Genomic DNA, 27564 nt, shown 5'->3' on the forward strand with positions numbered 1-27564 from the left:
GCTGTGGTACTCTGAGTCCAGTGGCTGTACCACATGGTGAGGACAAAGGAACAAACAACTATTCCATGTGGGAACACTTGTACACACTTATTCCACAGGATAAAACCATTCCACTAAGATCCCACTACTGCTCATGGCCAATGGGAGCTATTCCAAAACTGCTCACTTCATCCCTCTGAAGGGAACTGGGGATGTACAAGCTCACTGCATCCATTGGTCTGAGCACAGGAGACTCCTTAGCACAGGCCATGCAGGGCTGCAGGCATGGCCACCTGTGGCTCCTGTCTTTCCTCCCACCCTCAGTGGGCCAAACATGGCCACACGTGGGCCAGGCAGTACCGGGCCTGGATCTGCTGTTCCAGGTTGTGTTGCATCCTCATCCCCAGCTGGTCCAGCTGGTCCCACTGCTGTGCCAGCCCCACAGTGCTGTGTTCTGTGTATTTGTTGTCCAAGATAAGTGCTTCTTCCATAGCTGCTCCAAGGTCCTCAATCTTCTTCAGCTGGCTCCTCATAGCTCGGATCTCTTGGTGCTTGCGCTGTGAGAAGGGAGCAAAGAGGAGAGAAATTATGGAGCACCAAAAAAAAACCACCAAACTTTAAAAAGTTGGAACAGAGGCTGGCAGGGGAGGAAGGGTTATAGTCTTCTTTTTCTCCTGGGACTTTATGTCTATATACTGGGATTTATGAAATAAGATTCAGAGCAATGTTCATCTTAATGTTCACTATCAACCAGGGCTTGCAAACCAGTTCTGGAGACTAAAAACCCTCTTACTAGGAAATGTGCTGAAAAGATTGTATCCTCTCTGCCTACCCCACCTCCCTTAGGAAAAAGGAAAAAAAAGGAAAACCACATCAGTGTTGTTTCATGGCCTGCAATATAAGCAGACATCAGATATGTAAACAGATAATCTCAGAGGTCTCTTCAGTATTCCAAATGTTTAAAATCAATTAAGATTTTCCCACACAATTACATGCATTTCCCTTACTGCCCTGTGTTCCCAAGCCAGCTGGAAATGCTGTTTTAGCCATAGGTGCACATCACTTACTTTAGTAGCTTCCAGCTGTGACTCCAGTGTTCCTGATTCCTCCACCATACATGACCTAAACAGAGAACAACAGTGAGAGAAGGCACTTATCTCATTAAAAAATGGCATGTGGGGCTTGAAATTAACAGTCCTTCCTTGAAATGAAAAATCCTTTCAGATATTTAAACGCTGTTTTTGTGTTTTGTTTATTCTGACTCATCCTATTTCAGACTGACACAGTACATTTTGTCTGATTCTTATTTCTGTATATAGTTAATTTCTAGCCCCATTTGAAAGGCAACGTGATCAGCAGCCACACTTCATGCCAGACTCAAAGCACCCGCTTTACTGGACCTCATGGAATTAGAACTTAGTGCAGTCCCACCGCCTGCCCCGTGCCCAGCACACACCACACACACCAACTGCAGGTGAGGCACTGGGGTTGGGCTGTATTTGCAGTCAGGTACAGGAGCTCTACAAAGGTGTGTTACAAAGGGGAAAATGAGGGTAAAAAAAGATGGTGAGAACTACTGGTTTGGTTGAAAAGTAATCTTAATGTGGCATAATCCTTGCAGAGAGCTACAGACCTCTGCTGCTTAGAAGTGCCTGGTGGAAAGGTGCCTTTCCCACCCCACCTCTCCATGCTGCACCCAGAGCAGCTGAGGTTCAGCCACTCTGCCCAGTGATTTCCACCCTGAGCTTTACATGCAGGTCCCCACAGTGGCCAGGGGCTCCAATATCTCCTTAATACAGACTAGCTATGGACAGTCTCTGGATGCTGCTTTTCCCCCACCCCAAGATCCCAAGCAATCTCTAAGCAGCCGTGTTTGGGAATCTCTGTCCTTCCAACACGTACGGTGAGAGCTCGCTCTGGATGACCCACATGGACACTGAGCCTGGGCGCTGTGCAGGTGGTGTGTCCTCTGACTCTGGGGTATTAAAGTTCCTAAAACCTGAATCTCTGGTATTTCAATCACTAAAACCAGGTTTTCATCCCCACTGGACTGTCTTCCCATGTGCTTTTGAGCTTCTGGAGAATGGGGATTTCAAGTGTTGAATCACTCTGTAGCAATGAAAATGCACCAAACATCTGGGTGTTTCTCACCACAGGGTTAAGGCTCAGACTCAACGCCCGCCTAGAGATGAAGCGCACGCCCAGAGCCTTGAGCAGGAAGCTGGGAACCAACCGTGGAAAGAACCAACAGGAAAACAAACCTCCAAGCATCTCTAAGCCGTGAAAGTTAGTTGGAAGGAAAGCGAGCCTTGGAATTAACAAGTGCATTTGAAAACCAAAGTGAGGTAAGAAAATAAGAGGAAAAAACCTTCCAGATAGATCATCCCCAACTTCATACTGATAGACACGAATGACACGACGATATGCTATGCTAGTCAAAGGAAAGAAACCAAGTAAATTCCAAAAGGGAAGAAAGAAAGAACAGAGGAAAGAACACACCAAAACACAGCCACTGCAGTGGAGCCACACTCCAAGCCAGCACTGCCTTGCAGCAAACATAAGCAGGTACTTAATGAGAAAAAATTATTTAAATGCTGGTTGCACATACACAAAAATAAACCATTATTATTTTCATGTAAGTCACAACAGAGTGAGTCTTGCTAAGAGACAAACTAAAGTTTGGCAGTTAGCTCATCTACAGTTTGAAAGCATTTTTCTTCCTAAACTCCAAATTGTGTTACTCCCTTCCCCAAAAAACACCCCTCCCAGGCAGTGCTGGGCACACACAAGCTGCAAAGCAAGCAGTGTGCACAGCAGCTCTTCTCCTGACACTCTGCCTTCCCTCACACCAAGCCAAGCTAAGCACAGCCAGTGCCTCTTGGAACTAAGTCCACATTTTTAATCTATTCACAGAGAATTAGGGACAAATTCTGCCTGGCGTATCAGCAGCCCTCTGGTAATTTGTTCAACAAAAGAGCCTGGCATGAGGATCTCTAACTCTGACCCTGTGTCTTTCAGTGAATGGCTCCTTTCTGTTCACTCGTTCTTGGATACCAGAACTAATCTACAACACCACTTGACAAAGGAGCAGAGAATTCAGCATCCATTCCAGGAAAATCTGCTCAGTTCCATTGAACTGTACAACAAAACCAGGGCAAACTATTTTTATATAGCAGAACACAAGAGACTGTGATCATTACAGAGCAAATAAGCAGCAGAATTATCTGTGAAGATTGCAGTCTTTAGAAGCACAAGGCCCTGGCCTCCTCCAGCCCTGTGCACAGGCTGACACACAGCCTCTGCCCCAGCCCAGAGACTGCTGGCATTTGACATCACATCTTATCACAAAGCTTCCACTGTGCTGAGACTCATCCTGCTGAAGGAATTTAACTGGCCAGACAGACACATTTGCAGAGGCCTTGGTAGTCTGAAAACATTTAAAGATCTTATTTCCTTTCCACTTCTATACAAATGGCCAGCACACATCCTCATCAGGAATCATTGTTGTGGACACAGAGTGGGCTTAAAACTGCTGGCAAACTCCAACAGCTTCTTGGATTCATGTTGGAAGATTGGTTTTCTCCTGTCAAGGCTAAAATCTGTGTGGGCCATGGTTCTGCAGCAGATGAAAAATGGGCAGTTCATATTTGCAAACGATATAATTTCAGCAAAATGTTGTTTTAAGAATCTTCCCTTATCAAAACTAGTCAATACTTTGGAGATTTCATTGTTCTCAGAACAGTTATGGTCAAATGTTTTATTTCACTAAGTCTCTTAAGCTAAAACACTAGAAATGTCAGAATATCCTGTCTTTGGAAAGCAGCTACACTCTCACATATCTTCTCAAAATAAGGGCCTTTTCCTGTGCAAGCCCTCAGAGACAGCAAGAGCAAAATTCAGGAATTCCATGGTGTGCCTGTGGCTGCCTGCTTTTGTTTAGGAAATTGTTTTGTTTCTACTGGTTTATAGTTAACTATTCCAAAATCTTCTTTCCTGTGTCTGTGCACCTCAGCAAAAGGTTGCTCTTTTCAAATAAGAGGGGTTTGAGCACAACTTTCACAAGCGATGTAATGACAGGAGAAAACACACAGAGCAGAACACATCACAAAATTTGAAAGATATAAAAATCAATACTAACCCATCTAGCAGGTAAGTCCTGTAGAATGTGAAGATCCAAACATCAGGCAGCAGGACAGAGACAAGACAGTAAGAGAAGGATAGAGATTCGGGTGGGAAGCAAACATCAAAAAGTTAAAAATCATATTTATATTTCATTATTTCATGAAGACACATATAGAACTATTTGTAAACACACAGACAGAGAATCACAGGGTTACATGGAACAGAACTCACCTCCTCTGATCCCCAATCAGAACCTGTCAGAGCTGCTGACAGCACTGACTGAGTGCAGGCACCTGCTCAACCTTGAGACTTTTTATTTCTAACACAGTTGTTAAACCTTTACTCCCTCTCTTAGAGAACATTAGACAGTAGCCCAGGGAAACAATCTTGAAGTTTTAAGCTCTTTTCACATCTTTCTCTATTTGAACTCCAGTAAGATTCCCAATTCACTACTCAATACAAAACGTGCACTAACAGAAACACCCCTGGCACTTCAGAGTCTGTTTGGAGCTATTTGTCCTCCACCTCCCCAGCTGTGCTGCAGCCTAGTTCAGGAATAACTGGAGAAAAATGAAATCCTGGATAACTGGAATTACTGTAAGAAAATTAATTCAGAAATAGGAACATTTTTCAAGTCTGGTGTTTCAGGATTTTCCCCTGTAGCTACTGGGGCCTCTCTCAAATCCCAACTGCAGGGAATGGAGAGCTGTTGAGCTGTTTTTCAGGAAGATGACAGTCCAAAGAGATGGAGGATGCATACAAATACTACCTAAGGAATTCTCTAAGGGCAGGTCCTGGAAAGAGAAACTACCTGGTCTCCTGAATCCACTGATGGAAGGCATTGGCATGCTGAGCAAATTCCTGACGCAGTTTGTCATTTTCTTCCTGCCTTCGCTGTTCCTTCTGCAGCTCCAGTTCCCGTTCCTGAGAAATGAACAGTAATCTCAGAGAAATAAAGGGATTGATCTCATACTGTAGCATAAAGCAAAAACTAAAAGCTGCATCCCAGCACTCTTCTAAACCTCAAAACAAGATTGAGTTCTCAGGTATCTAGAGAAAAGCATTTCAGGTGATAATTGAGAAATGACATCCTGAGAACTGGAATGGAACCAGCAGTTGCTTCACTGCATAGCAGAGAAGTTAAACTTCTGTTGCAGTCAGGAAGTGAGACACATGTACTTTATCTCAGGGAGAGCCACAAATAGAAAACCATGAGAACAACTGACAATTTCACAAGTTTATAGTCAATGGCAATTTTTCTTTGCTCATGAATTTTGAGATATTTTGACTGTATTATGGTGACAAACTCTTGTACCCATTATCTCAGAGAACACCTTCCAAGGACCACTGAAAGGTTGTGAACTATGAAGAGAATCTTTCCCTCACTGACTTGCCTTGATAATTTTCTGCAGATTCCTCCAGGTTTCTTCAAGAGCCTCCATAGTGAACCAAGTGTAGGGGTTGGAGGCCACACGGAAGCTCTTGATCTGGCGATCAAGCTCTGCCAGCTGGTTGAAATCAGCTTGGGCAGAGCTTAGGGAGGAGCGGAAAGCGTCGTGAGCTTCTCTCAGGGCTTTGATTTCCTCCAGTGAGTTGCAGCGCACAGGATCTGTCAGGTCCTCCTCAGCATTCTCAAACCAGCTGTTGAAGGCAGAGGCCTTCTTTGCAAAAGTCAGGAAGAGATCTTCAACCTTGAAAAGAGAAAAAAATAAAGTTGTTCAGTAATGGAAATATTCTATGTGAGCTCATCTGGAATTAAGAATTTGCTTTGCAAGCATCTCAAAAATTCTTGTTAATTCTCCAGGACCTCCAAAATCATTAGTTGCAAAAGCCTTAACAGCTACAGAAGTTGCAAGTGTGTATTTTTTATCAAGTGCACAATTAGATTTTTGTAGCTCCATGGTTGGCCACTCACCTTTCTGAAGTGCTCCTGAGCCTCCAGGAGTTTCTTTTTCCTGGTAGCAGAGTTAGCCAGGAGCTGGTTCCAGCGTTTCATCAAGGAAGCGTGCCGGGCCTCGATGGCCTTGGACTGGATGTGCTTGGCTGCGAGCAGCTGGTCCTTCAGAGCAGTGATGTTTGCAATTCCCTCCTGCTGGAAAGCCTGCAGTCCAGCATCAAATGTTTCCTGAAACATTAAAAGAAGAAAAGGTATTTTAGATTTGTATTTTTATTTAGATGTATTTCAAACACAGATTCTTGTGTGTTCATAAGAGTTCAGCTGGTGCTTCCCTCATGGGGTGGCAGCAGCATCAGCACCAGCACTGACCTGTTTGGTGAGCAAGGTTTGCACTGAAGAGAGGTCACGTCCATAATCATCTGTCTTCAGACTGTTTTCTTTCTCCCCTGAAAAATGAAACAAATTTTGCAAAAATGCAAAAACTTCTCCATCTCAAGCATTCCCTCTGTTCCAGATCAGGTTACTACAAAAGCATAAAGCTTTTGTAATCAGCACTGCTGATTACTCTGGGCTTAGGTCTGCTTATTACAACAGCACATGAGGAGCTACTGGAGACCTTTGGAAATGAAGGAGTTTCAAGTTTGTTTGTGACCAAATACTGTACTCCAGTACAGAACATACCTATCCATGACTCCACCACATCTGCTTTCCAGTTGAACTGGAGGAAGGCTGAGTTCTCATCTAATTTGGCTTTTCTCTGAGCTGCTGCTTTCTCCAGATCTGACACCTTGCCTCTGAGCCCCTTCATCTTGGCAGTGATGTTTGCCTCATGGTGATTGTTCTGTGTGACAGGGAGGAAAAAAAAAAGTAGGTATCTTGTATGGTATTGGAAGCCATCTGAGGCATTCAGGATATTGGTTACAGAGCAAGGACTTCAGCTGAAAGATACTGTCTCAGAAACAGCTTTGAAAGCAAAACACCAACAGTTTATTCAGCCACAAGAAATGAGTGAGAACTCTTTTCAAAGACATGACAGAGAAGAGCAAGTCTACTGAACATGAAGATGTCCTGGGGAGCCTTTGAAGGTTTTTCTTTACCAGTTCATGCTCACCTTTTTAATGAGATCCTCTCCATTAGCACAGACATCGTTCACTCTGTCCTTGTGGACAGTAAAATCAGTCTCAAATGCCTCGTGCTTCTTCAGCAAGCCCTGCAAATACAAGACACAGGCACTTCTAAAAATTATTTCTCACCATTGATTAAAAAGTAATTAATTTTATAAATCAGTTGGCATAAAGTTTTTCTGTCAAAAATTAATCTTTGCTGGTTAGCACAACTTACTGGTTTTCTGTGGACAAAAGGAAACTGACTTCCAATCAGAGGTAAAGAGATGCAAAGCTACATCAAACTGCAAGTAATTTCTATGGGAAATAACATTATTGGGATGCTTTTACAAAGTGAATTTACATTTCTTACAATGTAGGCTTTCAAAATGAACCACCAGTGGCCTCTAAATTGAAAAGACAGTTAAAGAAAAGCTTTGTAATTATGCTCTAACCAACAATAATGCAATAATAAAGTGTTGACAACTTCCTCCATACCTGGATAGCAGCAAGTGTGTCCCCATAATCCTCACTGGCTACCAGTGTCATTTTCTCATTGATCCAGGCTTCTTCTTCCTCAACATTTGCTACAAACTGCTGATACTCCAGAGACTCCTCCAGACGCTGACCCCTGTGTGGGGAAGGTAAAACTAGTAAGTTTTGCTTTATGGCATTGAGATATAAAACATAAAAATGTGCAGAGCCTGAAGCCCTTCATTCACACTTCACTCCTTCAGCAGCAGCCATGGCTGGAGCTCTAGGAATTCCTCAGACTGAAAACCTGCAGCTGCCAAAGGACTGAAGCAAACTCTTTCTCAACAGTTTCTAATCAGGAAAAATCTCCTGGTAGTGAATTAAAGCCAGCTGATTGCAAGTTTGTGATTTCCAACTGGTGCAAGAAAAGGCTAAGCACAACATACACCTCAAAAAGAGGCTCATGTTTCCTCTGAGGAACATTGTCAATAGTCTTGCAGAGTCTATGATCAGTGATAGATGCTGTTACATCATATTCCTAATAACCCATACCCTGAAATTCTGTAAATCTGATCATTATGAGTCCATGTAACTTTGAATTAATACTGAATTTTACAGAAATTCATACCTAGCAGCTGCCAACTGTTTTAACTCTTTCCAGTGATCCACAAACTGAGCCAGTCTCTGCTGTATCTCCTCCTTTCCAATTGTGTTGTCATCTGAAAGCTTCTTACCCGTGTCCAGAACACCCTGCAGATAAACAGTTATTGGAACACCACCTGCCTTCCTCACATGCATTGTCTGGGGTCCAGCAAAACCCCTGCTGGCTTTCATCTCTTCCACAATTAAGAAGGGTGCTGCTTATAGAGAAATCTGCCACAGGGAGAGGCATTTACCTGGATAGCAGGTTCATGGGCAGCTAATTCTGCTTCTAAGCGCTTGTGTTTCTTCCTCAGATTCTGCACACCAGTCAGGTCTCTGCCATAGTCCTCTGAGCTAACCAACAGTTTCTTCTCTCTAAATTCAAGAGAGAAGAGAGAAGGATAAAATATTAAGAGATCTTGCATGTAAAAAGTTGTGTACAAGAGTTATTAGCAAACAGCAAGTGGCTCTTGGCAGCACATTATTGTGTGAGAAAAAGAAGGTGACAGAGGGCCCATCATTGATCTTTGAATAACAGATTCCTCTGTACTGTTTTCTTTTTTAAAGTATAGATGTCTTTTGTAAAGTTGTCCAATTTTTGTATTAAAAGCATGACAAAAGAAGTGCTCTAATGGGAATGATTCTATCAGCCTCACATCTTCCCCTCCTCCTGAGGTACTAACACCAATAAAGACCATTTGATTAATTACAACGACTGGCTAGAATCAAGAAGGTACTTGAAACTGAAAAAGGTTTGAATTTTTGGTAGAAGCTTTCCCCAAAAGACTAGAATTAAATGTCTGAGCCTAAACACTCTTTTTCTGCTTACTGGGATTTGACCAAAGAAAACCACAGATAAGAAACCAGACTCAAAACAGTTTTTCTGGAATGGCAGCAAAGGTGATCTCCTATAGACACACAGTTGTTGGAAGGCAGTTTTAAGCCACACTAAAGGATATGAGTGTCATTGGCAAGCCCAGAAGTTGCAGACACCCACTTGATCCAGGACTCCTCGTCGTCCATGTCACGGAAGAACTGGTGCAGGCGGTGGCTCTCGTTGAGCTTGGCGCGCCGGGCGCTGGCCATGCCCTTGATGCGCTGGAAGCGCCCGTTGATGGTCTCGCGTTTGTCCTTCACTTGGGACGTGTCAAAGGCACTGCTGGTCATCAGACTGTCAGCCTGGCTGTTCAGGTCCTTCAGGCGGTCCTGGACACGGGGGGGGACAGAGCAGAGATTGCTCAGAGCTCGTTTCTGTGCTCATTATGTCAGGATGAAAATCAGAATCTGACTCGCAGTCACAGTTTTGTTAAAATCCACATTTCAACAAGTCAGACTGCAGCAGGTATCCTGAGCTATAGAATTTGCTTATGACTATGATTTATTTTCCAAAACTAAAAGGGAAAGTAATACCTCATGAGCAGATATATCAGCTTCCAGTAACTGGTGCTTTTTCAGGAGGTTGTTAACAGATGCCAAGTCCTTCCCATAGTCTTCAGATGCCAACAAAGCCTCCACCTGGGGATGGAGAAAGAAACATGGAATGAAGAACAAATTATGTTTCACAAATTCCTTGAAACTATAATGGTCTAAAACTATGCAAATTACTTCTCAATTTTCTACTAAATCTTTACCTAGTCACCTGTTTAATACCTAGAAGGTTCCATGCAAATTTGCTTCTTCTCACCTTATTTTTGATAACTAGTAACATGAACACATAGACAAGAATTTTACTAGCAATAAAGTTGTTTTTTTTTTAAAATAAACCTAGACTGGCTCAAAGGCAAACAGTGATCCACAAAATCTAACATCAGCAAAGGTAATAAACTGAAAATAACAGAAGAAAAGATTCTTTGCAAGTAATTAATTCCCATCTTATTACCTCTGAAAGCCAAAAGTCGAAGTCCTTGATTCCAGTATTGAAATTCTGTTGCTTATTAGCTTCTTTCAGTTTCTGACTCTTCTCTGCTGATTTCTGTACCAGGAATTGCCACTGGTCAGCCAGGGCAGCCAGGCGTGCCTGTCAGAAAGCAGGAAAGATAAGTAAATATGACAAATAGAACATGAAAAAAGTTCTGATCAATGCAAAACCAGAACATGGCACAAGTTTGGCTGTTGATTCCAGATATGCAAGTTAGAGTTGCTATTTCATGTTGCCCAGCTATAATTTACACCTCAGAGGATCAGAAAATTTATTCTCGACACCACAGACAGAATGATTCACCTGATCTACACTGCGTAGACGAAATAGAAAAGCTTTTATAAAGCAAGATTTGTTCTAGAGGGAGACTGTCCTGCCTCAGTTACCCCAACAGTGCTCAAAGCAAAGCCAAGCAAGACTGGCAGGTGCCCACCTTGACGGCGTCCTCGCTGCCGGCGCACGCGCCCCTCTCGATCAGGGAGTTGCCCATGTCGATGACGCCGCGGATGCGGTCGGCGTTGGCGTGGAGCTCGGCTTCAAAGGCCTGGTGCTTCTGGTGTTTGCTCTGCAAGGACAAACACAACCATCAGGCACTGCACAAAGGGCTCCTCTGTTGTTCTCATGGGCTGGGGTGTCATCAGCTTTGTGCATGGGCTGAGATGAAGTTCTCTCTGGGTAGGGTATTCACTGCTCGCTCCAGGGGTTACTCTCATTACCTGAGAACCACCAAGTTTTGACCTGGCAAAATTGTGGGTGAGCTGATACACAACTCTGGCAGCATGTTCTGTGTTTCACAGGTGCCAATGCAAAATTCCCTGCACTGAGCTGAACTGTTAGTGCAGTAAAGATTCCTAGTTTTCAATGCACCCCTTTGAAAGGCAACAATTACACACAGCCTGAGTAGAGCAGATCATCCTTTCTACTCCTACAGTAATTGCACAAATTCCTACTTCCCTTCCTAATCTATAGATAATTAACAGAAATCACTGCTCCAGCTTATCTGCTTTCTGCACAGTTGTGATATTAGTCATACACAGCCCCATTATATATATAAGATAAATACTGAATTAACAGTCAGAAATTTCTATAAAAACGTAACTGAATTGTTTGGTAAGAATTTTTCTCTGCCAAGTTGAGAGCACCATGAGAACAAAAGGAGCCTTGGTGTGGGAAGGAGTGTGCAGCTCTCATGTATCCATGATCCATCCACCCACCAGAAATATGACAACAGCACAAAAGTGACAAGACAGAATTTGCAAGTATAAACTGGAAATGCTAGTGACATTGGACATGGGTAGAAAGTATCCTAGAGAATGGAATGAAAGGAAATGTTAGATCAAAAATAAAAAGGAAAAATACTATAGTGCTGGTATGAGAAATTCTGCATGAACTGCTTCACTTTGGGAACTCAAAGCCTGAGATCATAAAAGCCTATCCTTCAAAGCTACATCTACCAACTTGGAGAATTCAATTTAAAAGCTGCCAATTGCCTATCTCCATATAATTACCATGACAACAAATTTCAGACAAGCCTTTCTAGTTTAATATAATCTTTTTTTCTAACTAAAAAGTAGTAATTTAATGTACCACACTCTGAAGTGACAAACGATTCTTTCATTTCTTTCTTGTTAGCTCTTTGTTCTGTCTTCTCCCTCCACATATCCTCATTTTACACCACTTTTTGGATTCTACAAGTGCTGTCAGCTTTCCATCTGGTACATCTCTTTTTCTGGAGTGTTCTTTCTGTTTTATTCCCCTCTGTGCTATTGCAAGAACTTAGCAACTCAAGATCTATCCTTTACTGAATCCTCCATCTTCAGCATTTAATTCTATAAACAAACTCATGGATTTGGCATTATGCTCTGTGTTAAATCATCACAAGTGATGATCAAACAGCCAAATTTCTCAAAAGGGGGGACAGAACCCCATTTTCCTATGGGATAACTCCTAAAAAAGCCTAAACTAAATCATAAATTAAACAGGTCATGCAGAACACCTGCAAAACAAATACATAAATAAATGATGCTTAAAAGAAATTAACAAAAAAGCCACACCCATAGGACGAGGATCAACAGCTGTACCTGGATGGAGGTCAAGAACTAACAGAAAAAGAGATTGCATGAACTGATGGATGGAGCAGCAACCAGAGCTTGGGCTTACACAGAAGCTTATACAGAGAAAAATGAATTCACATACCAGGGCTAGTCCAAACTACTTACCAGCAGTTTGGAAAGCTATAAAACAGATTGAGAGAAGTAGTTCAGTGCATTCATACTACTTCATTAACCAGAATTAAAACATAAGAGGTAACTTTATTCCTTAATACTGAAAAATAAGTGAGATTTCACATTTCATAATGTAAAAGAGTTGAGACCCAAGAATTCAATTTCCTTATTTTATTATTGTCTAGATGCTGGGAGAGAGACAGAACAGCCACTTGGGTTTCTTTAGGAAACTTTCTGCTGCAGATACCACATATCTTATTAATTATAGGCATGAATAATTAATTATAGGCATGAATAATTACTAACCAAGTCCTATTTTGGGTCTCCTTTCATGCATAATGTAACTTCCATTTTCTCCTTGTTAAAAGGAGAACATGTCCAACTTGATGCACTATTCTGTCATCCCTGAACAAGAATTCCTGAGCATGGATTTTCAAACCAGAGGAGGACTTGCAAAGTTAACAATGATATTCTGATTTTTAAACCAAGAACCATATTCACCTGGATATTTGTGGGATCCTTATAGGACTCATCACTTGCAGTCTGAAGCTTTTCACTGATCCAGGCTTCTATTTCATCCACATCACGACTGAACTGCTGGAGAGTCTGAGACTCTCCCAGCTTCGATCTCTTCTCAATCATTTGAGCTTTCAGACGGAGCCACCTGCAGTAATTTGACACACCCAATGAACAAAACACTAGAGCCACATGAGACATCACCTTCAAAAGCTACAGAACATCCCTAAAGAGGATTTCCAGCCATCTCCTTCTCCTCCCAGGGCAGCACTGACCTGTCCAGAACCTCGTTGCGTCTGTTGGCGATGACTCCCTTGGCATAATGATCTGCAGCAATCAGCTGGTCAGCAAAGGACTGCAGGACAGCAATTTTCTCTTCCTATTCAAACCACAAACTATGAATTAGAACTGTGGTTCCCTAATGTCAAATGATGAGCAGTGTCTGGAACAGAATAGGCCTTTTTATCTTATTTAAATTTATATTACTAGGGCCCTATGAAGGAAGTTTCTCTCATAGGACTGCAGAGTTCAAATTAGAACACTTTTCACATGTGACATTTAGGAAAAAAGGATCTTTTGGGCTAAAAACTTCAGCTGTATGATCTCATAATAAACCTAGGCAGCTTTCTGCTACTGGAAATAGAGAGAAACTGGAAATATACCCTTTTCTGCCACAAATAAAGGGAAAAAATAATTTCAAATCAGTAAATTTACACAAATACTTGCCACTATTTCTACACTGTCTATAGGCAATGAAATACATCCTGATCTGCATAAGCTGCTTCTAAACTTCTGTGCAAACTCCACATGGCTGAATATTTGGAACTGAACTTTAGAAGCCATACATGGCAGGAATACCTTTTGCTAATAATTCACATGAGAAAATGGAAACTATTTTCCCCTTACTTCAGCTAAACTCCTCACCTGGACATTGATTGCTTTATCAAAATCTTCATGTTTCTTGATGAGTGCCTCCACACTGTCTAAGGAGTCTCCTTTATCCTCTGTATTTAGGAAAGCCTCCCGGGCAGCCATCCAGTTTTCAGCTTGTTCACAGTCCCGATGAAACAGCTGGGGAGAAAAAAATCCAAAGCATGAGCAAGACAGATCAAGAGCACTGTTATCACCATGAAATGATAAACTTTTTAATGAAAAGATGAATTATTTTTCCAAACTGCAGTAGAATACCTGTAGTTCCAGGCACTGGTCCAGCATCATTCTGCGCTGGACCCAGGCCTTCTCCAGGTCTGTCCGTTCTTGGTCCAGAATATCCAGTTTCTCCTTGATCTCTGGGCTGGCATAGTGTCCATGGGCTAGAAGTTGTTGTCCAAACTGCTCAAATGCCTGGAAAGTGCCAGCTCTTGCATCTATTTCTGTGCGGTGCTCCTGCAAGGGGCAGAGATGTGCTGCTCAATAACCAGAGCTGGAACTGACATATTTTTGGAACTCTAATTGGAAGAGTCAGAAAAAAGAAACATTTGTTGATGTTTATGATATACTTATCTTTCACATACCTGGTGCCTTTCCAATAAAGCTTCAGCTCCAGTCACATCCTTGGCGAGTTCATCTGAGGAGACCAGGCCCCGGATCCCATTGATCCAAGACATGAGGTCCCTGTGAACACAAAGTAACAGGGAATTTTTATCTCCCTCCACTGAAATAACTCACAAGAGGGAGAAGAGTAATTTCCTGAACCCTTCACTGAAATATCCCCATGGAACAAGCCATGTATACTTCACTAATAAACAAATTGAGAGGGGGAATCCATCACTACCTGAAGTCACTGAGGAAACGCTGCAGGTCATGGGAATCCCCAAGTTTCTCTTTGCGCTGGTCAGCGCGTTTCCCCAGACTGTTCCAAGCCTGATTCAACTCAGTGCATTTCTCCTGGAGATCTTCAGCAGATTCTGGATGTGACTGGATCAGACGCTGGGCAGTTTCACCAAGAGAATTCACCTAGGATTAGAGAAAGGGAAATGTACACAATGAAGACAGACAGAATTGTTACAGTTCAATCACTTCTGGTAGATAAAAATAAAGTTTTTGGGTTTTTCTTCCTCAGAATCTCACCTTGTCTCCCAGAGCTGCCAAGTCTCTCTCAAAGCCTTCATGTTTGCGCTGCAGAGCCTGAACACTGGCCAGGTCATGCCCATAGTTGTCTGTATTTAATGCCTGATTCTTCTCCTCTATCCATTCCTTGGTTTCATCAGCATCTCTGATTTGAAGGAAGGAAAGGCAAAAAGAGAATTAAAAGACCACCCTCCACTGAACAAGCTGGGGGTTGAATATTATTTTTTTAGAACAGATCTTGCTGTATTTCAGAATTCTTGAGAGACAAAGCATTTGAGTCAAGACCAAAGAAACCCCTCACCTGTGGAATCTCTGGACCTCGTGGGCACTGCCCAGTAACTGGCTCCTCTCCTCTGCCAGCTGCTGCAGGGATCTCCAGCGCTCATTCAGCTCCTGGGTGAGGGAAGTAAAAAGTCAAGACAGGCCTTTCACTACAGTTGAAGGTTACTAAATTCTGCTTAATTCCAGAAGAATGAACGAATTCAGATAGCTTAGTTAAATAAAATAATTTGAAGGGTTTCTCCTGAGCTGTTAAACCAAATTATTTTATGTATATAATAAGATAGTGATGTAACTTGAGAAGCAAATGCTGTACTTACTAATGCTTCTTCCAATAAATTGATTTTAAAGAGTTTATAAAGCTTAATGAAAGACAATGACTATGGAAAAGGAGGGTAAAAAATGCTCACAACTTCTAAATCAGGTGAGAGAAAGTTGAGGAATTACCTTGATTGAGTTGAAGGTTGCCACAGTGTGTACCATCAAACGTGCAGACTGTGTGAAGAAGCAGAAATAAAAAATACAGCATTGAAGTCAACTCTAACCAAAAGCAAAATCAGACTGAAAGAAAAGTCTTTAAAAAAATCAAATAGAAACCAGTAAGAAAGACAATGTAAGTAAATTACTAAGGCAATTAAGAGTAATTGGTTATAATACCTAAGATATTATGGAGCAGAGTAAGAATAGTCAGAATTCACAAAGTGAGCACTGTCATGTTAGTGTAAACTGAAGCAAACAAATCTTAAGGAGGAGAAAGAAAAGGAAATTTAAAGGCAACTTTCAATACATGAATTTAACCCCCCAAAATCTTAGTCATAGTTTGCTAAGTTACTGTAAGACTCTTAGAATTCAATGTACACGCTTGCAATTTGCAGAAAAGTACTTTAAAAAGTCACCAGTTCCAGGCAACATGGCTGCATTTTCTGTCAAAATGTTGCATACTAACCTGGGAAAATCTTAAAAGATGTACATGCAGCTTTAAGTCTAACAGGGTGGATACAAGACATAAAACACGGGAATGAAATGTTGGGGAAAACAACGTTGGAAAATTTAAAAAATATTTAAGATATTTTTCTACTTTAGCAGGTGACAGCTCTTCCATTGTAAGCCTCTAATCAATGTCTAACTACTGTAGTAAATGAGCTGGAGGTGACTAATGGGATACAGCATATTCCTTACTAAGGGGGTATTGACATAAATGGTTTTGACTTGGAGGAATAAAAACTTTTTTGTTGTAGTAAGCAGAAAGCAAAGAACTCATGCAAAGTGAACAAGGGATTATTCAACATCTATTGCCCAGAAACTGGCATCACCCTCATAGTACAGGCTCAAAACTAAACAGAGTTTTGTAGCAGAGAGGTAAAAACCAGGCTGTTGACAATTTCTGTGGCACAGGAGAAGCAAATGGTTTTTAAAAGATGATGTGCTGTAGTTTTTGTTTTCTTGTTGTGTGCTACTAAGCAATGACACCTACCTTCCAAGGAGAGGCTGTCTTAGAATCAGTTTCATCCTGTTTGAAAATGTGAAGAAACAGCTTTAAATACAAAGCAGAAACTAATACTATCAAAATACAGTAAAACAATCTTGAAAATATCTGTGTTTAGTCCTTAACAGTGTAAACACATTTTTTCATGCAAGCATTTGTATCAATTTGGGTTATACTGCTTGCATAGTGATATGGGGCAAGACTTTCAGGAAATAAAGGGATCATAGATAGATAACCTTGGAATGTCCATTCCAAGTCATTAGTGAGTTATATCAAGGAAATGAACTACAGTTATGGCTGAACTTCTCCTGCTACATCCCAAACCTGTTAAAACTGCCACTCCATCCACCTCAGAAATTAACACTTACCCTGGGCATCATCCCATAGACTTCCTGCAAAGGAGATAGGACAAACAATTTGTTATTTTCTAACAGAAAGAATGTTTTTCCCAACATGCTTCATACTTAGTTGGCACAGGATAAAACTATTTACAACACAAATACATAAAAAGCTGAGAAAAAAACCCCTAAAACACCCAAACCAAAACAGAAAACCCACAAACCTTCTCCAGTCTGAATTGTGCTCTATTTTATTTCTCTTTTTCCCTATGATTCCTCACCCATTTTCCTGCAAATAAATAAAGGCTAAATTTCAAATTTATATGAAGTAAAGTTAATGCATGGATTCTCCATGACTTTTATTATTACTGTAAAAGATTTTCCATTCCTAAAAAGAGAAAGGAAAAAGCTCTAGGTACTGCTGCAGTTTGCTCTAGCATTATTAAAAAATATAATTCTGAAGGTCTTTTAGGATGACCACACCAAGGAACAGCCTGAATCTTGCAAAGCTAGGCAAAGACAACAGACAAAAGAAAGGAGGAAAATCTTTTGCTTCTTGGATTAGATTAATGCAGAGAAAAAGAGCACCTGTTGCTGTACTGCTTGTACTTCATCTGCCATCAGCCCTTCTGACTCCAGGTCCTTGGCAACCTTGTTTATATCCTTCAGGCGTGACTCGTTGGCTTTGAGATCCTACACAGGACAGGGAAATGTCCCAGCATTAAAATTCACCCAAGCAAAAGATGTGGAACAAGGTGGCTCAGCAGGAGTGCCAGTGTGTGAGCAGCAGGAATTGAGCACAGTGACTCTGAGCTCTCAGAGAGCCTGTGCCAGGCAATCCCAGCTGCCAGACTTTTTTTTTCCCACCACATCTTGGGGAAATAACTCTACAGATGGAAGCAAAATGCATCTTCTTTCCTTTCAAAAGGAATAGCTTAACTGAAGGTTATGCTTTACACAAACTGAAATTCCTCCAAAGCTTGGCAGGTTCTACTGCAGTGTTGAAAGAGGGTTGATTGGGATCTGGGAAGCATGGAGCAACCTGGGGAATGTAATCAAACTGAAGACACTTGAATGTGGAATTTTCAAACAAAAAATTCATATATACCTTCTATTTTATGTCCAATCAAAGCCATGTTTCCTACTCAGCTATGAAGAATTGTCATGGATACATGATCGGAAAGCCTGAAGGGAAAGGCCAGAATTAACACACACATTATGCAGCATCACAACATACCTTCTGAAAATCATCAAATTTCTTCTGCAGCACCTCCACCTGCTCCAGATCAGCACCCACTTCCTCACTGGTGAGTGCTGCTTCCTTCTCATTGATCCACTGCTGGAGCTCGTTGGCTTCACGGAAAAGCATGAACTTCTTGCAGCTTTTTTCCAACATGCCTTTACGTTTTTCTCCCAGTTCCAGGAGAGAGTGATACCTGGGAGAAGCAGGAAAGGAAAGCAGGGAACAGTCAGATGGAACTGAGTCCAATTTCCCAAGTATTGGGGTCCCCAAAAACGGGGAATCCCTGAACTTAAGCCGTGTTGTGCTACAGGATGAGCTACTCGTGCAGCTGGGAATGAAGACTGTCCATGTCTCTCCTCCACATGGATTGCACACCAAAATGGGAACTCACATGCAACACCTCACTGGGCAAAGGCAAACCCAAATCACAGCCTAGACTGGGAGAGGCTCTTAAACCACAGCATCAGCAGGAGTGACTTCACAGGCTCATATGTGCCAAGAGATATTTTCCTGGAGTACATCAATTTGCTATCAGATGATGAAAATCCACCAAACTCCCAGCTTTAGGACATAAACATCTTCACTTGCCGTTTTCCAGTGCAAAGTCTGCTGAATGTTTAAGTAAGGTGTGTATCTTTGATAACATGCTTATATTCTACTGGAAAATCTATGAAAATCCACTTTTTTATCTGTGGAATTCTCAACATCAGTGATATTACCTCTTTACCTTAGAACAGACACAAAGTGAAACCTCAAAAGTGTTTAAATTGGTTTCTGCACAGGCAAATAAACTTCTTAATACCAGCCAGTTATTAAAACACCTAGTAATCAACTAGACACAGATGATCCTACAAGACCTTTCCCAATCTATTGCTAAAAAAATCCAAGAACAGTTTTGCAATCACTGATACTGAATTACAAATCTCTCTAGCAATGCATAATGCCTGTTTTTAAAAAACCTGCATTTAGAAAAACACCACTCTTAATATTCATTCCTACTTTATTTTAAGTCTTCCAGAAGATGAGATATTTTAGCTGCATCTGGAAGGTGTTTTTTATGTCCTGAATCAGTTTGGACATCAGTCTACCACAATGATCAACAGCAGCAATGGAATGTCATTATTAAGCATATTCCTTCTACTGTTATTAAATCAAATAATACCAGACACTGCTGAGTTACCTGCAGGGGCCTCACACAGGGATGTTTTCATTTCCCACCCCAAAGCACAAGGGCACCTACTGAGCTGCAGCATTTTCCTAACCAAGAGTTCAGAGATGACAAAGTCTCCTGAAAAAATCCTCAGTATCCTGGGCTGTAATGTCTATATACCAAACTGATAAATCAGCTCTCCTTCCGTGGAAGCAGTGGCTTTGTAGCTTCCTGTAGTTTAAGAGTGGGCAGAAAGGAACTAAGAATCTTTCATATTAGGTTTAAATAGAAACTCTCTACCCTGATTTGAAAACATTGCTTTGAAGCCTGCCCTAACTGCAGCTATTTGCCTCAGCAAACAACATTAGGTATTAAATACTGTAAAGCTCATAGAGAATCTGGGGCAAAACTCTTTCAAAAGCAGACCTAACCTCAGAGTTGCTTTGCAACATTTGAGAGATTGACATAAAAGCTTGATTTTTAATTTTCAAAAAATACATTTGCTATGAAAAGCCAGGCACAGCCAATGAACACTGTGACTTTGGATTTCCCAGCAACTTCCAACAGTATAATGCAAACTTGGTATCTTTTCCAGGAGATATGAACACAGGTTTTAAAATTTAGTTAATGTTAAAATTAAGAAATAATCACCCAATATAAATGTTTTTTGACAGCATGAATGTTACTTTATCAGATAAACCATGATAGCCCCACCCTTCCCAAACTCTTAAGACATTCAGATATGATGCAATACTTGGTAGATTTTTTTGTATATATTTATATAAATAAACTAATATTTCTACCTGCAATTCAGAAAATGCAGGAGATGCTTTTTAAGGAAAACAATCTAAAACCTCTCTGATAAGCTAAACCAGTGTGATGGAATAAACATGAACCAATTTAGCAGCACAGAGGTGCCCAGCAAGATAAGCAGCTGGTTGTGAGGAGCAGAGGAAACACAGATCACCACATTCATCTAAACTAATTCTCATTGCAGGAATGGCCACCTTCATGTCTCTTTGGAGCAGCCTTCCCAAAGAAAGAAACAAAGGGAGGATGAACAGTGACAGTGTGGAGACAGCAGGGTTTAGGAAAGGGCTAATCCTACTCACAGTTCTTCGACCTGTTTCATACGCAGAGATACACTGCCGACCTCCTTAGTAATGAGAGTCCTGCACAGACAGGGAGCACAGCAAATGCATGCGAAAAATTAGTCAGATTAACAAAAATAATGAAAGCAGCAGCTCCATCCGTGGCTGGTCTGTGGTAGGAGATGGGTAAGAGTTGACATTTAAATGGAGAAAATTAGGTGTTGTTCAGAAGCAAACAAAGCAAATCAGACCAGGAGTACAATTCATGTAAGGAAATTTCAGCAGTACAGTTGAGCTCTCTCTATAAGGTCTCCTCATTTCCTCGTTATTGTGCCATGGGATTGGAAACTAAAAGGTGGTCCCCTCTCCTTGGCTCAAAAATAAGGTGCCATGTTCTAGTTACTAAAAGTCACAAGCCAACCCATGGAGGGAATTATATTATTAAAATCCTGACCAGTGTGCCACAATTTTCCAGCATTTTTTTCTTTGTGTTGGCAAAAGGTTTTTTTTTATGGTTTGGTGGGGGTTTTTTGTGTGATTTTATTTCAATTTTTTAAATTCTAGAGCTAAGGCTAGTAATTATTGCATGGCACTGTAATAATTGATGACTCAACACAACTGAGTGGGAGGAAATTCTCACAGAGAACGACAGTGTAGCTGCACAAACAGATGGGAGTACACAGAAAACTTTCAGCTTTGGCTTTCAAGCAGCTTGATAAGATGAGCCAGCACTCACAGCTATCACCCACAGCCCTTGCTTGAATTAATCTCCAGCCACCATGTGCTTTAAGAAGGTCATTAGCAAGTGGCCTTGCAGTTTTCTGTTTGCAATGATACGCTGCTCTTTTAAAAAAGATGATAAAACTTGAAAAAAAAAATAAAGAAGGGGGGGACACATTTTAGCTCCTATAATGGCAAATATTGGCCACATTTCAGAAAAAAAAAAAAGTGATGAGCTAGCAGCAAAGTAGTCCCAGCTCATAAGGAGGGCACCTCCACAGGCAGCCCTGTATAGGGAGAGCACTGTACTTAATGGAATCAAATTTTAGAAAGCTTCTAAAAACAGATCACACATTAAAAAGTGACAACTACGTATAAAAGAGTTGCTTAGGACATATATAACTCACAAACAAGATTAAGTAGTTAGGTACAACAACAAAAAGAACATATAAAATACTCAAGTCAGACAGTAAGTTGAGCTCTAGTGTCATGAGTTTAACAGTTAAGAATGGGAAAAGCAACAAGAAAATCTAGAGTAGGAATAAAGCAACTGAATCTGGTGCCTCTGGCAAAGGAGGCCCTTGTTTTGCTCCAATTAATTCCTCCCTAGTGTAAGAAGCATTAAGCTAAGCTGGTGGCAATCTGTGAAGCAAAGGCCAATCCAGCTAATGCTGGCAGTGTCATATCTCATCAGTTAGATCTTACTGGTTGTCGATTTGCTCCTGCCGCAGGGCGATGCTGCCCTGCTCCTCCAGGAGGTTCTCTCGGGATGCAGACTGGGCAGGATCCAGTTTTTTCACATAGGCAGCTGGTACAAATCCCTGACGGTCATTGACTTCCACCTTCCACCAGTCCTGGAAGCAAAAAAACCACAAAGCAACCACTGTGAGGCCATCATCAAGTATAAAGGATGCTGGGCAACTGAATGCTGCAAATCAGAGATTTCTGATAACACAAGGAAACCAGTGATGCTCTCAGTGGTTTGTTTGTGTTATAGAGATCACTTCAAACAAACTGTTTTTTGAAAAAAGAGATCTTACTCCCATGTCTCCCCTTGAATTTGGCCAAAAATTCCTCCACATCAGGGAATTAAAGCTCTCACAGATATGTGCCCTGTCTTGGAAAAGCTGGCAGCTGTAGAGGAGTGATGGAAATTAAGAGGTTCAGCTGAAGTGCTAAATTGGGACATGGGCTAAATGTGCCAAAAGCAAACAAAACACACAGCACTGAGGGAGCCAAGCAGGGCAGCAAAGCAGGAGGCCAGAACCCACCTTGTTGGTGCTGTTGAGTAAGGTGAGGATATCTCCCTTCTTCATTGTCACCTCCCGGGGACTCTTCTCCTGGTAATCATAGAGTGCCAGAACGAGCTCCTTTCCAGTTTCATCATCAGTGGGAGCAACTTGTTGCTAAAAAAAAAAGAGCACAAGAAAAAGAGAGATGTTCTATATTTATTATAATCAGTATTGTTATCCTAGAATAGGTTTCAGCCTTAGTTAAAGCTACTGTAGTCAGTTTAGGTGCTGCCTGGGCTCAAACCCTGAAAACCACCACATTAAATTGTTTTATTTCGAAACAATACAGCTGTCTTATGATTATAAAAACAGACTATTTTTTTTAAGAAAATCAAGCATAGTCTGCATTAACTTCTCAAAACCAACAACTGTTATTGAGTTTTGTTTTTACCTTTGCTGACCCATGAATTTTAGGTACATGATTAGCATCTTTCCTTACCCTGCATGACTGGGCCTGTTCCCTCAATGCCTGGATGCTGCTGCCGTAAGCGGAGAGATCAGACATCAAAGCTTCATGTTTCTTCAGAAGAGCCTGAAAGTGGATGATAATACCAACATGCACACCTTGCCATTTTACAAATATGCCTCTGCTTAAAATACATACTTTGACTCCATACAAAGGGAATGTGGGTTTTTCCAAGCTGCCAGCCTTGTGACTCTCACAGGAATAATCACTTCTATTTATTCACAGACTAGATAGTGGTCCTAATGCTTCTGGTGTTTTGCCTCTACCTTATCTCAGCAACATTCTTTTGTTCTGACCAGAAATAACTATCTCCAGAGTGTTATGGGTAAGTTTAAAGTGTGTCTTTAAACTGCACTTCATGTTGATAAAATGTCAGTCAGCACTGCCTGGGACATGGTGTTGGACTGCAGAATGATATCAATAAAACAAAACCAGACAAAAAAAATTACTTCCAGACTAATGAACTGCTGAAAACTAGACTCACACTGAAATGCTCATCCCATGAGGAATTTGCTGATATTATTTTCATTATACTTAAAAAAAACAAAACTCTGTAAGAGAGTGAATACAGCTTCCTCTTAGCTGGTTTAATATACTGAGCAGCAGAATTTCATGTGCAATAGCAACTAAGGCACAGGAAAATATGTCATCTTTTGACTAAGAGCCGAAATCTTGCTTGATTCAAGAATTTGCCCTCTTTGTAAAGAACCCTGAAATTATCACAGCTCATTTTTTTACCACTGGACAAATCTGCACTATACTTATGCAAAACTGATTTAAAAAGAATCTCAGATACCTCAGCAGAGTCTTCATCTTTCCCATAGTCTGTACTGCCCACAATGGGCTCCTTTTCCCTCATCCAGGATTCAGCCTCATTAGCATCAGCAAAGTACTGCTGAGCCTGCAGGGAATCCTCCAGGTCCTGCCGACGCTGAGATGCTTTGGCTTTCAGAGAGTCCCACTTCTGGTTCAGCTCGTTCAGTTTGATTTTCACATCCTCAGCTGCAAAGTGTCCTATGGAACAGAAGGACTTCAGCGGACACAACTAATCGACGTTAAAAGATGACTTGTAACTCTTCAAAGTCACAAAAATTAGACCAGTTTAAAATCTATTTAGACTAGAATTATAAAACCATAACTCAGCTGGTCCTTTTGCCTAAGCCTGGAAAACACTGAACCTGTCAATCAAGCTGTACTAGCATATCTTAATCATTAGGAATAAAATGAGACACATCATAACATTTCAGTGATGAAACAGAAAAGGTCATCTCTTTGCAGAGCTCCGGCAGCAAACAAACATTATTTCAGACCTGCAGAATTTTTTTTTTTGTATTTTCATGTTAAAAAAACCCAATCAGAAATAAAGATGCCTATTTATTTAAAACCAAGAATTACTGTCTTTGTAGCAAATTCTCTCTCATGCCAAGATTATGTACCTCTGATAGAATTCTTTAACAGATTTAATTATAGAGACTAAATACAATAGGTACAAAATTGCTAAATAAGTGTTCATCAAGAGTAGACAGATCTGTCAAAATTATGACAGGGTCCCATTTGGAACCTATTTTTATTTTCAGGTGAAAGAATGACCAGGAGTTCATCCTGCTAGCAAGTACCTGCCTATTATCAGGATAAAACTAGGCAATAATTTTTAACTGTGCTGGGCCAGAGAACTAAAGACTGCGCCAGAGTTTAAAAATCTTGAGACATACCTTCTTCCACCATAGCATTTCCCTTCTGTGTGACTGCTTTAATACGAGGCTCATGGCCAGCAATTTCTGCCTGCAAAGCCTGGTGCTTCTTGAGCAGGTTCTGGACACCAATTAAATCCTTGCCTAAAAGACACAAAATAATTAATCAGCTAAATCAGTCATTAGATGAAACAAAAATTTCAAGGCAGCTGCAGCCAGCACTACACAAACTTGAACAGGGAGAACTCTAACAAGACAAGAGCACTATGGAAACGATATTTATATTATATATATAAACACTGGAATTATATAAACAACATAACAGAGACCTAGGGCTGATGACTGTATGTAACTCTGGGCAATGTTAAATACACCAAACAGCTCTGAAATTTTCAGGGAATGTTCTACAAAGATACAATTTATAACAGAGCAATTCTGACATCTAAATCCTAGAGATACCAGCATGGACCAACCTCGGTTTGTTGAAGCTGCAATAGGTTCCTTTTCCCTAATCCAGGTCTCTTCATCCTCAATGTCACGGAAAAGCTGCTGCAGGCGAAGAGAATCGGCAAGTTTCTGCTTGCGAGCCACCATGGGGTCCTTCAGAGCTTCATAACGAGCCACCAGAGCTTCTTGCTTCTTCTTGATATTGTCAGCATCAAAGTGCCCAGCCTCCTGGAACTGGCGTGCCTGGATGGTGATGCCATCTATCCGATCCTAAAATTGATCCAGCAACAGCAGTAGGTCAGAATTTCTGTGAGGTGGCTGCAGTGACTGAAAAGTTCAGTTCTATTAAAGTTATAAAGTTATTATTTTAGAGACATATGAGTTATGTTTCAATTCCAAATTATCTTTGATAAGCAAATCATAAAACCCAAAGCTAAAAAAAATTATTAAAAAACCAGACCCGGTAATGTGTCTAACAGAGCATATCTGAAAATAGCATCTTTTGAGTGAGTAGATCTGAAAAAGCGAGAATAAAAATTATTTCCCTTACCTGATGGGCAGCAACATCTGCCTCTAGCAGTGCATGTTTCTTCTGAAGATTCTGAACATTAGTAAGATCTTTTCCATAATCATCAGAAGCCAAGTGTCCTTCTACTTCATACAGCCAGAGCTCAATGTCCTCCACATTGCGATTGAACTGCTGCTGCTGATTGGCTTCTCGCAGTTTTATACCTGAGAGAGACGGGCAAGAGGAGAACAGGACAAGGTGAGTAAAGTGGAAACTGAACTTAACTCATTTCCTGTTTTCTCCCAGCTAAACTCTCTAGAAATTTGCCCATATTCTTTTGAGTAAGTCATACCTTTGAGCTCAGTGGCCTCCAGAAGTTTCTTCCACAAACTGATGACTTCATTCATGCGAGCTGCCACCTCATCGGACGCGTAGTGCTTGACATCAATCAGCTTCTGGCCAGCCTTCTCCAGGGCATCGATACGGCTCTGGTTAGCAGACAGCTCTGCTTCAAAAGCCTGGTGTTTCTGAACTTTACCTTGCAAGTTTGATGGATCCTATAGATAAGAAAGGATAAGATCCTAAGATAAGATCCTAAGAAAGGAATAGAACATTTCAATACAAAATCAGTACCCAAGTCTCTGAAGAACTTTTGAAATTGGACTACATTTATAGATATGCCATGGTGTCACCAGAGGATCTGGTGACAAAAATGTTCCTTAAATCAGAATTCTTAAGCTATTGGATAGGCACAATTACTGCACGATAGGAAAATGCCTCTTGAACTCAGGAAGAAATAACACAATTACTCCTGTTGTCATTAATACCACTGACTATCAGCAACATTTTGGCTGATGTTGCTTTGTGTCATCAGACTGATTAAGCCCTGTACTGCCTTAAAAGCATTCTACCATTCATCTTTGTGTTTACCTTGTAGGCCTCATCAGTTGCAGTTTTCATCTTTTCATTAACCCAACTCTTGAGCTCATCAGAATCTCGGAAAAACTGCTGCAGATGGAAAGAATCTGCCAGCTGAGCGCGACGGTACATGGCTCTTTCATGAAGGGCATTTCGGCGGCTCAGCAGCTGAAAAAAAAGAAAGTAAAAAGGTTTTCAATTCTTCAAGCTCCTAAGAGCCACCACTATACCCCTCTAGGGACAACTCCACTGACTTATCCTATATTGAAGTCAAGCCATGTAAAATAATGAAGCACAACAAGATTTAAAGTCTACAGTCCAAATGCATTTTGGATACTTACAGCATCTCTGCGTGTAGCAACATCGTCCATGGCATAGTGGTTATTCTGAATCAACTTAGTAGCAAACTCATCTAATGCCTAGAGGGAAAACAAGTTTCCATTTATTTGGTGTAATACAAATTGCTTATGCAACTTTGCTTAAAGTTTATCACAGTAAAACTGGGAGAAAGCCATTTGCAGATCTATCCTTACACCTTTTTCTCCCTGTACCCTCATCCTCTCCATGTGGAAGAGTGCAGGTATTTGACAAATATTCATCTACCTGTGTGCTGCTATGATGAGGAAGCACCAGGTTACCCGGCTCTGACACAGAAACTGAGCCCTATCCCACACCTTTTCCACTATTTTCCACTTTAGAGAAAACACCTGTTATTTAGAGTTAATACATCCCACATAACAGAATATCATTCTGCAAAGCAAACCCCATCCTTGACCACCTCTAGCACTGTCTCCTCCCCAGTCACTAAAGGCCCTTGTTTCACTTTTTGTCCATTTACTGATGACCTAGTGTCAATGTCTTACTGTGATTTTCTCCTCTTGGGCACTTAGGGATTTCTCAAAGTCTTCATGCTTCTTCAGAAGAGCCTCCACACTGTCCAGAGAATCACCAAGGTCTTCATTCAGCAGAAATGCCTGAAGTAAGGACAC

At 41.1% G+C, this 27564-nt stretch overlaps 1 protein-coding gene across 4 annotated transcripts in view; it reads right to left on the reverse strand.

Annotated features, from left to right (window-relative positions):
• The window catches only part of SPTAN1 (spectrin alpha, non-erythrocytic 1), a 45803-nt gene that overhangs the window by 2041 nt on the left and 16198 nt on the right, over positions 1-27564 (reverse strand). For 2 of the 4 annotated variants that reach the window (XM_079324305.1, XM_079324304.1), the window contains 42 exons: positions 27439-27549; positions 26917-26994; positions 26588-26743; positions 26010-26214; positions 25700-25881; positions 25176-25419; positions 24724-24846; positions 23808-24025; positions 22985-23077; positions 22525-22659; positions 21959-22107; positions 20555-20614; positions 18287-18485; positions 17638-17742; positions 17080-17103; positions 16700-16735; positions 15673-15720; positions 15248-15339; positions 14947-15091; positions 14651-14832; positions 14391-14490; positions 14065-14262; positions 13801-13947; positions 13152-13255; positions 12862-13024; positions 12355-12369; positions 10569-10700; positions 10097-10234; positions 9628-9732; positions 9215-9423; positions 8472-8592; positions 8204-8325; positions 7600-7732; positions 7110-7208; positions 6680-6839; positions 6368-6444; positions 6017-6226; positions 5496-5792; positions 4913-5025; positions 4118-4135; positions 1047-1101; positions 340-536 (listed from right to left, as the gene is read on the reverse strand). In XM_079324305.1, coding sequence (XP_079180431.1) covers positions 340-536; positions 1047-1101; positions 4118-4135; positions 4913-5025; positions 5496-5792; positions 6017-6226; positions 6368-6444; positions 6680-6839; positions 7110-7208; positions 7600-7732; positions 8204-8325; positions 8472-8592; positions 9215-9423; positions 9628-9732; positions 10097-10234; positions 10569-10700; positions 12355-12369; positions 12862-13024; positions 13152-13255; positions 13801-13947; positions 14065-14262; positions 14391-14490; positions 14651-14832; positions 14947-15091; positions 15248-15339; positions 15673-15720; positions 16700-16735; positions 17080-17103; positions 17638-17742; positions 18287-18485; positions 20555-20614; positions 21959-22107; positions 22525-22659; positions 22985-23077; positions 23808-24025; positions 24724-24846; positions 25176-25419; positions 25700-25881; positions 26010-26214; positions 26588-26743; positions 26917-26994; positions 27439-27549 — 5498 coding nt within the window. Of the gene's footprint in view, positions 1-339; positions 537-1046; positions 1102-2347; positions 2411-4117; positions 4136-4912; positions 5026-5495; positions 5793-6016; positions 6227-6367; positions 6445-6679; positions 6840-7109; positions 7209-7599; positions 7733-8203; positions 8326-8471; positions 8593-9214; positions 9424-9627; positions 9733-10096; positions 10235-10568; positions 10701-12354; positions 12370-12861; positions 13025-13151; positions 13256-13800; positions 13948-14064; positions 14263-14390; positions 14491-14650; positions 14833-14946; positions 15092-15247; positions 15340-15672; positions 15721-16699; positions 16736-17079; positions 17104-17637; positions 17743-18286; positions 18486-20554; positions 20615-21958; positions 22108-22524; positions 22660-22984; positions 23078-23807; positions 24026-24723; positions 24847-25175; positions 25420-25699; positions 25882-26009; positions 26215-26587; positions 26744-26916; positions 26995-27438; positions 27550-27564 lie in introns of all 4 variants that reach the window. The other 2 variants (XM_079324303.1, XM_079324306.1) reach the window with 2 other exon arrangements.

This window comes from Erithacus rubecula, assembly GCF_903797595.1.
Source record: "Erithacus rubecula genome assembly, chromosome: 21".
Classification (NCBI taxonomy): domain Eukaryota; kingdom Metazoa; phylum Chordata; class Aves; order Passeriformes; family Muscicapidae; genus Erithacus; species Erithacus rubecula.